Source organism: Triturus cristatus, chromosome 7 (genome assembly GCF_964204655.1).
Source record: "Triturus cristatus chromosome 7, aTriCri1.1, whole genome shotgun sequence".
In the NCBI taxonomy this organism is placed as follows: domain Eukaryota; kingdom Metazoa; phylum Chordata; class Amphibia; order Caudata; family Salamandridae; genus Triturus; species Triturus cristatus.
The window spans coordinates 717,523,366-717,536,143 of NC_140590.1; the positions used below are offsets into that span (position 1 = coordinate 717,523,366).

The 12,778-nt window shown below is 45.1% G+C and overlaps 1 protein-coding gene across 5 annotated transcripts in view; it reads right to left on the reverse strand.

The window, feature by feature from the left end:
* BAIAP2 (BAR/IMD domain containing adaptor protein 2) overlaps positions 1-12,778 on the reverse strand; it is a 366,531-nt gene that overhangs the window by 327,835 nt on the left and 25,918 nt on the right. For 4 of the 5 annotated variants that reach the window (XM_085617413.1, XM_085617410.1, XM_085617412.1 and 1 more), the window contains exon 2: positions 593-668. The exons of the other annotated variant lie outside the window; for it this stretch is intronic. In XM_085617413.1, coding sequence (XP_085473539.1) covers positions 593-668 — 76 coding nt within the window. The remainder of the gene's footprint in view (positions 1-592; positions 669-12,778) is intronic. 5 annotated transcript variants of the gene reach the window in all.

Sequence of the window (12,778 nt, forward strand, 5' to 3'; positions counted from 1 at the left end):
TAGTGGTTTACTTCAAAAGGGTTGTATATTATTTGGCAAAAAAACGTATTTTGCTATTTGAAACCAAAACAATACATGGAATGCGTCCCACCAACTGTGAAAGAGACGGTCACTGCACTGAGGGAATAAAAAACTAAAAGATTTAGATGGATGGCAGTTGGTCTTCAAGTCCGTTATGTCCCTTCCCCTTTGCAACCTGATCAAATAAGTGCATGCTACAAATAGCATTGTATTGAATGTCCCAAAATACAAAAATACACACTTACTTGCTAAATGACCCAAAAGCAGTAAAATGGTGAAAGCGCACTATCAAGATACAAGAGTTTTTATGGCGTGAATTCACCCCAACCCCTACTTAGTATGCCAGAACTTACTTTCATAGAACAAGTTTGAGGAGCACAAGAAAACGTTTAAGTCAAATTATTCAGTCTGAACCTCATTGTGGTTGGACTTCAGCAATGATATGGGCTAGTCCTCTTTATACTGTGGACATAAGCATTTAAGGTAAGGTTAAAGAGGTGTCAAATTGCCATATTTTGGCGAGCACAAAACCCCGAATGGCCTGGTTTAATAATAATCGGGAAGTACTTACTTGCCAAGGCCTTCTCGTAGTTCTTCCCCATCGCAATGAAATTTCGCAGAGTAGGGTTGAACTGCTCCATTATGGTCTAAAATAAAAAAATATATATAAATTAGAGAAAACAATTTAGAGAAAAAGAGACTGGTATTTCAGAGAGTTCGCACAAGACTCAAAGTATGTGCAAACCGTAGGAGGTAAGAGGAACCGACTAAATCATGGTACAGGGAAAGGGTTGGAAGGCAAACTGGCCCACACAATGAAAACAGTAAATTGTAGCATTCGCTGTCACATTGTCTCTCCGGTCACATTGGTTATCCGTTTGCTAGAGAGAAAGACTATTCGGAGGCAGACTGGCTTGCGGGGAAATTCACATGTGTCCAAGGCAGGCCTATATAAAGTCCCGGAGGGAAGCGGCAGAGTCAGTCGGATGTCTGTCAAAATAGACGTGCAACTGTCTCTGTTTAAATGGTCGTTGCCTTTTGAAGGGCTCCGCCCGCTTACGAAATTCCCCGAATTTCCCTTAGTCCTATCTACTTCAGGAAATAAACCGTCCTGTTTAAGAGCAGCCTTTACAGAAGCACGCACACAATCTGCAGGAACACAAACTCTTCAAAAGCTATTAGCAATGGACCTTTAAAAAGCAGAAACACCAACAGAATAAATCCCTGGAACAAAACAAAGTCACACCCAGACCAATTATCAAATGCCTCAACATTGTGAAGAAGTTTCACTATGAAAAAATACAGTGATGGGATTAATGCAGGAGTTAATCTCAGCCACTTTGGAATTATTCGTGAAGCTTCCCAGTCCACTCTTTTTTGCCCGCTAAACCACTCCAAACTAGCCACTTGCAAATCAGATGCAGTTCCTTTCCAAAAGGTGCAATTGAGCCCAAACTGCCTCGCCCGATTTCTTCTAGATGGCAACAAGAAACTCTGGACTGGTTTCAGCCATGTTGGGCCTCACTAGTCCAGTGCAATTTCAGTCATGTGGCAGAGTAAGAAGGGGACCCACATAGGGCATGTGCATCGTGGTTTGGAGCATCTTACTCAGTTAAACAACTCTTCCCCCCCCCCCCCCCAATAAAAAAAGATGAAATGGAATGCAGCCTCAGTAATTAACAGTGACCAACATTCATCCAAGTATTCCACCTGTCCCTGCCCCCCCCACATCCCCACTCCTTTTCCTAAGATGCCTTAAGTGCGACAAATATGCACAGACATGGATACCGTGTTCATTGCGCCACTGGACTCCAAAGGCACCTCACTGGTGAGGCACAAAATGGCCCAAACTGATATAGATGTGCTTTTATTTTTGGCTAACGTGGGGTTCTGACCTTGCAGTTTACGCAGGATCATTCCTAGTGGATAACATGGCCGGTCTCTGCCTGGAAAGGCATGGCGTCCACACACACACACACACACACGTAAAAACAAGAATAAAAAAAAAAAAAAAAAAAAAAAAAGGACGGAGAAAGATAAATAGGAATGGGAGTTCGAGTAATTACCAGTGGCGGAGATTAATTCACGCATTCCACCCATGCCTTTTTAGGTAGTTTTGCTAAACAATACTGAGGAAAGAAGAGAACCGGTCCCTTTAAAACTAGAACGAAGAGGAACTAAGGAGAATAAAAGAGAAAGTGAACACCAATGTGGACAAAATAAATTAAGAACACAAGTTCCTTTATTCAGCCTACCAGCTCAACTGAAGGGTAAGAAAAGCTTGCATTTAATTTAGCTGGAGGGTAGGGAAACCAGGACACCCAAGAAAAGAACCTTTGTCAACTTTCAAATGATGGCAAACCGGGTCTCCCGTTCAGCTTGAGGCAGTCATTCAATCTCGGTGAAACTGCTGGATGGCATGTGAAAACCAGTGACACGGTTAACAGAGTGACAATGTGAATAAACAACGATCTGGCCTTCATGCTCTCTTTTAGCCTCCTGGTAACCGATCTCAGAAGAAAGAACACTACAAATGGGTATGGAACACATCAACCAGACTGCCAAGCTGGGCACCACTGTATAAGTTACTGAGATCACTAGCAACAGAGCAACATATTTGTCGTGAGACAAGTGCAAACTGCATACTTGACCTACCTGAATTGGGGCCGTGGGTATGTACGAAAGTAAAAGAAGTTTGATAAAACACGTTATTTTGTGTGTGTTTTTTCTTAAAGCAATCATTTCCCACAACAAGGTTCACTTTCGATTTGTACCAGGAAATGCCTGAAAGACCTTCATCTACGTGCAGTTTTGTATGCTACACACACATCTTAACAGTTAGGACGGATTGGTCTGGTCAGACCAAGAGGAATGCATCAAGTGGTCTCCTCATAAGGGTGGAGGGCAATTGCCCTCACTGGGAGCAGTGTTGCACGAGTGCAGTGGTGGTGACATTGTTTTCCTAAGGGTAAGATCAAGTAATACGTTCTGGCTTCACCTTGTCCTACATCAGGCTTGATGTGGGGGGGGGGAAACAGTTTTTGAGTGTTTGGTTGCACTGCAACGTCAGGTATGCAATGTAAACTAGAGCATGCGGCAGTACATGGAGACAGATTGTGTCCGTTTGGCTCATGTACATGCTGTCAAGGTGCACTCACAGTATGCTACCGAACATGAAGACCACTCGTTCCCGTTGGCATGCACTGTGCCAGTATGTGTGTGCGTCAGGGTGTACGGCAGAACAGGGAGATGGTGCACCGCAGAGGTATGTATGTGGGCCCGTGTGCTATGCTACATGGGGACATAGTTTGTCTGGTAGCACGCACAGCGCTGCGCTGTGTGCGCTTAGGAGAGGTACAGTCCAGGAAAGGGGGGCAGCATGAAGGATGCACGAGTGCATGTGAGGGGTACAGTGCATGAGGAACTGTAGGTCTCACATTGGGAAACTCAGACTTTGCAGGAGTAACATTTGGAGGCAGAAAGCCCCCACCACCCGGCCCACCCACCACCCAGCCCACCCACCACCCAAGACAGATTAATGGATTGCTGCATTCCCGAGGGCTAGGTGAGACACATACTGGAGGAAGGGAGAGTCAGGCTCTTCTGTGCACTTCAAAAGGGATTTTTTGATTCTAAAGAAAGTTCACTGGTCACAGGAGCCTGGGCACATCTCATGAAGGAGATCAGGTTGATAAGAGAATCATAAAACGTAGGTCTGGGTGCCTTTTGTAATCCTTTGATACACATCACAGACTGACATCCAGGTGTGCTCCTCTACTTACACCTGTGGCCTGCGTTTTGGGCTATCACATTTGGAGACAATCCTGTTGTGAGACTGCTCTCTGGAGGTAGAGTGCAACAGAGGAATGGTCACTTCAAAGAGAACACAAACTTCAAAGATAGAGTCCCTAAATCACATTTGTGCCTCGAAAGGAATTATGAAAAGTGGACCATTAGACTCCCAAATCGTTGTGCGTTACATCAGCATGTAGAACCTCACCACAAGTTCTGCCGCAACTGGGGACATCGGACAGGAGAATCAAGAACACTCACCTGGAGCACTAGCTTCTACCTGTCCTCAGACCAGCGGAACCTATGAAGAGAGTGTCTGGAGGGATAAAGTTCCAGTGGGGATCCTTCTGAGTGGTTCCTGGGTGCAGAGTGTGAGATTCAAGTCTGTTAGGACCATTAAACCAATGGGGTTGCCTGCCAGTGTGCTGAAAATGCATCCCTTTCTTGCCAGGTGGAAGAACGAGGGCTGTTGCCCTGATGCATTGCTATATCGAAAAGAAGGCCGTCACCTGAAGTAGTGCTGTAGCCTAGAAGTGGCTGACACCCTGAACGACCCCAGTATGCCAGGCAGGAGCCGTGGTGAAGTGGCAGGGTTTGTCGCCTGTTACCAACGTGCAAACAATGAAGATATCATGAACAGATCATAATCCGTGGAAAAAAAGAACAAGCAATTCAAGTCCTTGAGTACGGGAGCACCCAAGACCTGCCACCAGACCCCACAAAAGTCTCACCGAGGAACAAGAGAAGTGTCGTCTCAACAGAAGCATCACAGCTTCTTATCATTGCCAGGCCGACACAGAACACTCGAAGACTTTGACTAGCCACTCCAAAGAGAGTGGATAAGACTGATTACCGGGCTTTTAGGACGTGGGGGACTTAAACTCACTACCTCACGTGGATTCACCTTATGTAAATGAGGAATAACAGTAATCCTTAGAAGGGGGAAGTGGGACACTAGAGCTCGCACAATTAATGCCGACATGCTTACCTTAAGTAAACTGTGTATATTGTTTGTAATTTGTGTCCGTAGATAAATACTTCTCTTTTTATAAAAGCAAGAATTGAACTGGACAATCATTTATTGGCGTTGCTGAATTTATTTTATAATTTGATCCTGGCTCACCCTACACCTACCACCTCCTCCAGAAGTCTTGGGTTGCTCGACCCCCCCGCTACTACTGAGAGTCAGGTACTGAAGAGGTATTTGACCCAGTTGTTCGGAGCCCATACTAGAGTAGGCCAGGCAGGTCAAGATTGACAACCCTAGAGACCCACGGTGGTTTACAGTAATGGCTGTTTGCCTGTGGCCCTTTGCAAGTGATTCTGGCGCATGGTTTTAAACATTTTACATACAATTCACCACATTACTATGGCGTGGTTTACAAGACCAAGTAGACCAGACCAGTGAAAAATCCCATAGACAGATTTCTGGTTAACCAAACCCACAATGAGAAGGAAAGTATCAAATGTATACCATGGCAACAGCACCTCAAACAGCTGGACCACAAACCGTCTCTATTTTATCTAACTAAGGTTGGACTTACAACAGCCAGCACAATAGATCTTCGAGGTGAGGAACATTTTTAATTCGATTTGTTAAATAAGGTACACTTTCAATTAGACATTTGGAAACTAGTGGATGAGGGGCCAGATCACAAACATCAATGTGATCCTCAAGTGGTAGCAATTTTTGTGCAGAAATTAATACTTTAAATAAATATCCACTTCGATTCATCACCGAATTGTTCTTCCTCACTAATTCAAATCTTTGCATGCTGAAAGGCAGACTCACCAGAAACGCCACGCCCAGTTGTTTAGGTTGGTTGCTAATAAGCATACAATGTTTAAGGATCTAAAAAGGCATTCTCCAGCATAGACTAGAATTACTCAGGAAAGACAGTAAGAGTTCAGTTATGACGTTGAGAGCCTGCAAGTAAATGTCTCTAGCCCCAGTTACCAGGGGAAGGACACAGTTCTGCAGAAGCAAAGGAAGAGTCGACCCACTGATGGCCCTGGGGTTATACAATGGTAGTTTTTGCGCGCCACAAAGCCATCAGTTTTCTACAGAATCCTGCCAAATCTTGCGAGCTTTAGGGTTCAACTGTACCACCTAGGACGCATTGAAATGGCAACAAAATAGTTTTGATTCTACCATAGCAGATATTCAAAAGATCATGGCCATTTCATACAATTCAAACCTGCACCAGGTCAGAGAACAGCCACGTCCAATGGCATCTCGAGAAGTTAATTTTATAGGGACATATTTGGGCATCAAATAAAACTGGTTGGGCCACTTTACAAAAGTTTTATTTTTGCTTGAAATTTTAAATACAACTTTGTATATATGTGTGCATATGTATCTTTAGATATATACAAACATACATACAAAGTAAGATTGAAATATACTTTAATCAAACAAAACTGCTTTGAAATGTAAGGGGTTGGATAATTTAATGAGTTTGGCAAGGTGCAGTGTCAGTCGGTTTCCCAAATCCCCCTCCTCTCGATATCCATTATTGCTACTCTTTCCGCCTCTCCCATTGCGTTACTACCTCCCCCCCACACTTTTTGTTCAACATACTGTACAGCTGTGCAAAATGGCTAGGAAAAGTTTTAAAAGCTAGGACTCAGTCAACACCAACCATGTCATAGCACTCTTTAGGTTGAAGCCTACCAGACAGCACAGCTGTCTGGTTTGCCAAGACATCTTGGGGACATTCTAAAAGCTTCCTGGGAATGCATTCTGCCCTTTTCTTACCATTGGCTTTGTGGTTTGCAACTCATATTTCCACGCTTTATTTGTTTTAGGTTGTCTAGCTTGAGTTAATCTCTCCCGTGGAGCGTAGCCCGTTCACCATTGCTCCTTGCATTCTTCAACAAGTGCTCACTTTCTGTAAACATGCCTTTAAATGTTTTTGTCACATTTGCTGTACATTCAAAGACCAATGTCAATTGCAGATTTATACTGTACATCAAGTGACTACTTTATGATATATATCTGTTTCATTTAAAAGCATAAATAAAATTAAAAGAAAAAGAGCAATGTCAAATGTCAAGCTCTGCCTTCCAGGGAACTTGGTGTTTACTTTTCTTTCTCTGACTTCAAAGTGCGAGGATTTATGTGACAATCCTGCTGGATATCCATGTGCGCAGAAAGGCTATGTTTTTTTTAACCACACAACAACATTTAGAGGTCAGCAAGTTAAAGAACTAGGAAAGCACATATTTCTGTAATTCGGAGGAAACAAATATTTTAATATGATGAAAACAAAATCAAAACACCACGCGATGCCATTTCCACACATTATCGCTTGTATGCTGTATAGTTTGATCAGTAAAACTGTATTTCGCAAATGTTATGGTCCTTTCAATTGAAATTGTATTGTCTGAAATATCAGTGTGCTACCACCCATGCATACGCCACTCTAAGCAACTCCACTCTACAATACCACTCACTGCAACACTACTCCCTTCCATGCTATGCCACTCCACAACACTCTATCCAAGCTGAGTAGCAGGCATGCTGGCATACAAAATGCCTGAAACACGTTGGCAAAGAAAATAGCTCTTGCATAGGTGAGATCGTCTTTGCCAATGCTTGTTTTTGTGTCGCCTCCTGGTTCATTCAGCAGCTGGGTTGCTGAAGCACAAGGTTTGGGGAGGACAAACAGAGCTGGAGCATGTGCCCTATCTCCCCCATCTCCAGAGATGCCACTGGCCATGGCTGCCTCTTAATAGTGACACAGGACATTATGTTACAAGGAGACAAAGCGAATGGTGATGAACGTTACAAGAGAACATCAAGCGTTACACCAGGGCTGCAAGCGGCCAACAGTGAACATAGAGACTGCAGCAGAGTTGGCGTGTAATGAATGTTGTAGGAAGGCAGCAAGATGTTCGGAACTGAAAGTCACAAAAGGGAGGAATAGGGGCACTGTGGTTTAGGAACCAAGAATGGCCCTGGCACAGTCAAACAATCACAATGCTTAGCTTGAAATTCAGGCGATCAAAAAAAGCAGTTGAGAAGCAAGTGGGCAAAGGAAATATAGTGTTCTCACTTTTTTGCAGTTTTAGATCACGCAAACTTGACCTGCATATATTGGTTTGCTTTATATGAGCACCAGCTACTTTATAAAAGATCACCATCATTAGGTCTCGCCTGAGCCAGCGCTTTAGCGCTGCTCTCGCGAGAGCTTTTGTAAATGGGGGATCTGGAAGTGCAAACGAGTGCTTTCAGGCCTCCAAATACAGTGCATGTGCTAGGGGCGCGCACACCATTTGGCAGCCTGCACTCCATTTGCTTTCACTTTGATGTTTGATCGCGATCACTTTCACTTTTGTGGCTGCACGGCCGCTTGTTTTGTCTTCTTTCTCCCTTTTGCTTCCTTTCCTCCCTCATGACTCTATCCCTCCCTTGCTTCCCTTCCTCCCTCCATGAATGCCTCCTTTACTTTCTTTCCTTCCTCCATGCCTCTATCGTTCCCCTCCTTCCCTTCCTTACTCTTTCCATGCCTGTACCTCACGCTTGTTCTTTGAAGCCAACTGGTTGTTATTTATTAACTTATTTTTATCCTCGGCAGTGTGGCAGCTTCTGTTGCGGAAAGGCGCGGTGCAAAAGTTCATTTTCCGTCTCTCAGACCGACCCACCGAAAAAACTGCTTCCCATTTCATTGCAACTATGAATTGATGCGTGATAGATAGCCTGTCATCCGGCTGCCTTTCATCTATTCAGTCTTGATTGAAATCAATAAATCACTCACCATGGTAACCCAGGCAAGAGTGACGCAGGGCTTGCCCTCTAGATACTGTGATCCAGAAAGGCACAATTATTATCTTGTTTTAAGAGGTAACTTTTGAAGGTACTGGGGAAAGCGATGACCGAAGCAGATTTGCACCGGGATACGGTATTCTCGTCTCTATTCTTAGCATGCTCCTACGCTGCTAGCGTAGTGATGGCATACGCTCGCCGAAGCTGGGTTGGGAGCCTCACACTTTTTGCGCAGGAACAGGTCGTTCTGCTGAGTCAGAGGACGATTCTGGCTAGCTAGTCTGAGAATAGCTGTATGGTGTAATTCTTTCCCCGCAGGCTGCAGGCGGATCCCCCTGCGGGGTGAGTGGAGCCCCGTCCGAAAACAATATCATGGTGTGGTATGCGGTCATCTTCGGGTAAGATGTTTTCTCCAGCGCTTGCTACTTCATTAGCCACTATAATGTCAGTCTACTTGCTGTGTGTCCCTACTCCCTTGAGCAGACCCTCACCTACTTTGGATGTTTGGGCACGAGTGCTTCACTTGCTCAGTCAGTCGAATTACATATAGGATTTACTCCCTTACAAATTTCAGAAGCTGTCAGTGAGTGAAGTACTGCAACTTGTGTCATGCGCAGTATGACTGGTATTTTCTTCACAAAGGTGACAATCCTAGCCTCGTACCACCGCTGCTGGGCTTTAATGCCCACGTTTACCTGCTGTAATTTTCTAAACTCTACCTCTGTTATTAATGTTTAATTTACAGATCCTCTCCATGTCCTGTATGTGATTGACCATCTGTGCTTCCCTGCCCCTACCTCTGCTCTATATATGCCTTGACTGTTTTCAATTAGTTCCCTCTGTAATGCTTTTTCTACCCCTATGCTATTGTCTTCCTTAGCCCCTCTTATTAAACTTCCCTGACACTGCTTTTAATCTTTTCTTCCTGCTGCAGTTATATGCAACCTTCCTCTGTGTTTGGACTTCAGGGACTCCCACCCCCAGCTTGGACTGTAGTTCACCCCTGTGCTCAGACTTAAGAGGTCCCTCTGCCTCCTCCCCATGTGCCCCACTCTTGGTTTTAATGTCTCCACCCTCTGTGCTTTTAACCTCAGTGTCCACGCCTTTCTCACTTAGACTTCTGTCCTCCTTCACTTCTCAGTTGATGTTTTTAGTCTGTGTAAGTTAATTAACTCAGCCTAGCCAGTCGTGAGAACCATTATCCACGACGATATTTGCGATGTCACACTCAAAAGTGCAGCCTGTTGTTTCTGTGAAAGATCCAAACGTCAAGAAGTGTATGCATAGCTGCATTGATTTGCTTTATTTTACCTACATTGCCGTTTACACTGTACAAGTAATGCAGGAAGGGAGGAACGGTGGAAAAGGCTTAAGAAGGAAGGCACAGAAGGGATTGTTTATAGAATAAACATTGCGAAAAGCATTTACAATGCAATATGGCATTGTAAATGACAATGCCTTTTATGTATGTGTTAAGAAAACGTGCAAAGTACAAAGTGTGTGTTTACGCACTGCTTGCAGGTTTTCAAAACACATAAATAAAATGCATTGTCATTTACAATGCCAATAGCTCAAATCTCGCAAATGCAAGACCTATTGCATTGCAAATGCTTGTTTGTTTTTTTGGCATGGTGAGATGCAGTGATTTGCCCAAAATAACAGGATGTTGTGCCGACACCAAGACTCGAACCTGGTTCCTCAGTTCGAAAATCAACAGCTCAGGCCGCAAGGCCACATCCTCTCCCACGTTTGTGAAAGAATGTTAGGAACTGTCAGATTAGCGTCCACATGCATGTTACAAATAAGCTGCCCAAGTCTGTGCTCCGGTATAATGCACTTACATGGTTCAATCAAAAAACAAACCAAGCTTGCCACTAGCCTTGTTAAAATGTAAAATCTGATTGCCTCGTTTTTTGATTAAGCTATGCCTCATCCATTTTTCACCCCTGCCCTACTTCCAGCCTGGCTCTATCCTTGACACTTCATCTGTATAAACATGAGTAGAGAATCTAGATGGGGGATTGAAGGCTGTGTATACATGCAGAGTCAGCGCAAAGAACAGCTGGCGTCTGCTCTGGGTTTTTCAGACAATGGTAAAGCCTCAAGTAAAGTGAACCCAGATAGCATATCTTGTTGTGCAGCCTTAGGAGGAGATGACTGCACAAGGCTGTCGATTCTTACCGTTACCTCATTTGTGTGTTTTTCCCAAAGCTCTATTAACCTCTGGGCATCCCTGGTTTGTGATCTTTTGCTATAAAAACCCATGTAACCATTGTTCGGTGTGCTTCCTCCTAGAGTATCTCTATGGTGCTTGTCGGATGAGCCACCATTCATGAATGCTAATAAATTACCCTTGGTTTGTACTTCACTCCAGTGTCACTTCCGCCTTACTTGTTAAGAACCCGTGGACTAAGGGTGCCTCTGCACCAGTGGGTTTTCAATGATCTGCTTCCAAAGCTTGTGGCCTCCAGTTCCTGCCTGATCCAGTGGCACTGCCACTGTTGGGGTTTCCCGTTCACCTTTCGTCCCACCAACAGAAGCCCTGCCTTCCTCAGGACCTACTTAATGCAGGCCACATCACTACAGTGCAGTGGAAACACACAGCAGGCGCACCACAGTAAAGTTTGTCCATACCTGAACCGTACCCAGCGCCATGACTGGCTGGCATTCCCGCCCAGCGCCATGACTGGCTGGCATTCCCGCCCACCACAGATACACCATTACCTTGCTCTAAAACCTCAACCCTGGACGCCATAACAAACACTGCAAGCGCACCGACCCATGCATCACAGCAGGACATTTCACCTGCATCCATTGCCACTTCACCTGCAACAGCACACATACACGGACATGCCACCCCCCCCCCTGAATAAAAAACATCACCGAGATTTGGGACCTCATCTTCACCCTCACACCAGAGGTCCTCTTCCTCACTGAGACTTGGCTCAACCCCACTTCTGCGCCTGACATTGCTACTGTTGTACCAGAAGGATACAAGATCACCCATCGCGACAACAAGTCTGTCGGAGGGAATAGCCATCATACACAAGGAATCCATCCAATGCACCACCACAAATGACATCACCGGAGACATGGAACACCTCAACTTCCTACATCAAAACAGACAGCAAAACCACCATCAGGTGAACCCTCGTCTACTGTCCTCCAGGACCACGTGCAGCCTTCTGCAACTTCAACACCGCACTCGCCATAGACTCCAGCAACTACATCTTCCTCAGCTACCTCAACTTCCATCTTGATGACCACAAGGAATCCATCCAATGCACCACCACAAATGACATCATCACCGGAGACATGGAACACCTCAACTTCCTACATCAAAACAGACAGCAAAACCACCATCAGGTGAACCCTCGTCTACTGTCCTCCAGGACCACGTGCAGCCTTCTGCAACTTCAACACCGCACTCGCCATACACTCCAGCAACTACATCTTCCTCAGCTACCTCAACTTCCATCTTGATGACCACAATGACAACAACACTACCAACCTCCTCGACAGCATGAACAACATCTGACTCAACCAACTCGTCCATGACCCTCCCACCACCCCGCAGGCCACGACCCCATCTTCACCTCCAGGGACCGCATTAGGTACTGTTACATCATGGAACTCACCAGGACCAACACCTCCATCATCCACTACCACGTCAACATAACCAGCTCACAGACCTTTGCCCCCAGTCTGTCCAATGCCCACCACCACAGCTGGAGCAAAGTCTCAAAGGCCACCTGGATCAAAGCCTTCAACACCACCCAGCTCCTCCAACCACCTAGACGAGAAAGTCAGAAACTTCAACAATTACCAACTGCGATGACAGCATCGCTTCCATCATCAACACCACCCAAATGTCCACCAAGCCTGCTAGCTGGTACACCGAAGTCCTCAGAACTGCTAAACACTGAAAATAACTGGAAAGGAGATGGCACACCAGCAAGGACACAACCGAGAAGACTGCCTTCAAGACAGCCCTCAAGACAGACCTCAACCAGTTGAGAGAATCGAAGAATAAGGCCTTAGCTTCCCGCATCAAATCAAGCTCCAATAACAGCAAAGAACTCTAAAGCATCTTCAAACATTCTCCAACCCCTCCACTGCAAAAAAATACACATTACCCCCTCACAGGAATTCTGCAACAACTTGCAAACTTATTTCACGAGAAGACTGCCAACATCT